The sequence below is a fragment of the Cyprinodon variegatus genome, unplaced genomic scaffold, assembly GCF_000732505.1.
Source record: "Cyprinodon variegatus isolate N-32 unplaced genomic scaffold, C_variegatus-1.0 Scaffold540, whole genome shotgun sequence".
In the NCBI taxonomy this organism is placed as follows: Eukaryota; Metazoa; Chordata; class Actinopteri; order Cyprinodontiformes; family Cyprinodontidae; genus Cyprinodon; species Cyprinodon variegatus.
The window spans coordinates 436,397-438,383 of NW_015150993.1; the positions used below are offsets into that span (position 1 = coordinate 436,397).

Sequence of the window (1,987 nt, forward strand, 5' to 3'; positions counted from 1 at the left end):
AGATTGTCTTATTATAAGTGCATATTTTCTAATTTTAAGAGGAAAAATACTAATTCCATTGGCAAATCATCTTATTAACCTACTCAAATTAAGGGTAAATACACTTCATTTAAGACATTTTTACTTATTCTAGATTGTTTTTGCAGTTTGGCTTTAGACCAAATCAAAGCTCTGAATTAAACCTCTCAGGCGAAGTCGCAGCTGTTTTGTATGAAGCCTTTTTTTTCTAATTTAACAAAATGTGAAGAAAAGCCCCTTTGCTTAAATTAAGAGCTTTTTGTCTTCTTCATCTCACCTGACCGCCCTTTCCTCCATTATCAAACTGTAAAACCATCAATCATGAGTCAGCTTTTCTGCGTCCCCACCTACCCTGAGTGTTTAGATAATAGTGCTTCCACAGAGGCCTCAGCTTATGCTTCCCACCAACGTCCCAGATTGTGAACTTCAGGTTTTTATATTCAACCGTCTCCACATTGAAACCTGGAGGAAAAAGGAGAAACGTTTCTGACTCAGGTGACTGTTCTGCGGCCGGGTGTCTGGCGCTTTTAGAAGCGCTTACCGATGGTTGGGATGGGCTGCATGAACTCATCCTGCTTCAGCTTAAAAAGGATGGTGGTCTTTCCCGCCCCGTCGAGTCCCAGAGTCACAACTCGGATCTCCATCTTTGGGCCGATGTGGACTCTGTTGTCCTGAAAGAACAACGTATTCCTCAGCTCTCTGGCTGTCCTGTTCGCCTACGGTTTGGCGGCTGACGGTGCGTACCTTGGTGAAGGTGACAGGGATGCCGGCGTCCAGCTGAACGTGATCTGCCAGCTCAGTGAACTGGTGCTGCTGCTTCTGAAGCGTCTCCAACAAACAGTTGATCTCCTGCTTTGCCAGCACCACTCTGCAGTCATCCTGCAGCAGAGAGGCAGAGACAGACAGTTTATTACCTCTTGATGTTAAAAAAAAAAGTTTTTTTTGGTGTTTAAAAAGGTTTCCGGACCTGTTGCAGCGTTTTCTCGCAGTGCAGGCAGGCAGTGGAGACCTGAGACAGCAGGATGGTCATGTCCTCCTGCTGCTGCCTCAGCCAGATCAGCCTCTCCCTGACGTGAGCGTCCACCACGCTCAGGGCCATCTCCTCCTGCCGACACAGGGTCTCATGGAGGTCGGCGAAGTAAGCGCGGACACAGGAGCGAGCGCTCTCTGCTGTGCCGGGGACCTGTCAGACAAAGAGAGGAGTTTAAAAAACCCACCATGCAGGTTTAAAAAATAAAAGCCTTTCAGCGCGTCGTACATGCTCCGTGTGCGCCATTCCGACTCCATCCTCTACGATCTGCTCGCCGCCCTCGATCTGCTGCACGATGCCCACCAGCTTCCTGGAGTACTCCGACACCTCGTCGGTGAACGTACGGATGCAGTGGGCCATGTCCAGGATGGACGCACGGATCTGATTGGCTTCTGACTCCAGGAGGGCGTGCTGCACAGACAACAGAGGCTCATTCAGAGCAGAGGGAGCAGGAAAGTATTCACACCCGCTCACCTCTATACAGCTCTCTGGTTTAATGGAGTAGAGAAAAAATAAGAGGGAATTTTGTTTGATTATTGTTGGAAGCAAGTAAAATGTTTTTCAGTTGAAAAAGAAATAAAACATTCAATCCAAAGATAAAACTTTGAAATTTTCTTTATAAAAAAAAAACATAACTTATCAACCTCGCTGTTTTCTAAGATGTTCTTTGTTCTCTGAGATTTTAGTATTGACATTTTTTTCAAATTACAATTTTTTTTACATATTTTAAATTGCCAAATTTAAATTTTCATTACTTTCACAAATTGCATTCTTTTCAAATTGTGTTTAAATCGATCAAATGAAAAAAACAAAAAACAAAAAAAAACATGAAATTAATTAAATTTGGGAAAAGTTGCTCTTAAAGGAATAGTACACCCAAAACATGATTAGCCTTCATTTTCTACTCACCCCCATGCTGAACAACACTCTGGAGTACTT

At 43.9% G+C, this 1,987-nt stretch overlaps 1 protein-coding gene across 1 annotated transcript in view; it reads right to left on the reverse strand.

The window, feature by feature from the left end:
* Positions 1–322: 322 nt before the first annotated feature.
* trim23 (tripartite motif containing 23) overlaps positions 323–1,987 on the reverse strand; it is an 8,775-nt gene continuing 7,110 nt past the window's right edge. Inside the window, exons 5-9 of the mRNA XM_015391430.1 lie at positions 1,277–1,459; positions 986–1,201; positions 763–897; positions 560–689; positions 323–480 (exon numbers count right to left, since the gene is read on the reverse strand). Coding sequence (XP_015246916.1) covers positions 338–480; positions 560–689; positions 763–897; positions 986–1,201; positions 1,277–1,459 — 807 coding nt within the window. The 3' untranslated portion in view covers positions 323–337. The remainder of the gene's footprint in view (positions 481–559; positions 690–762; positions 898–985; positions 1,202–1,276; positions 1,460–1,987) is intronic.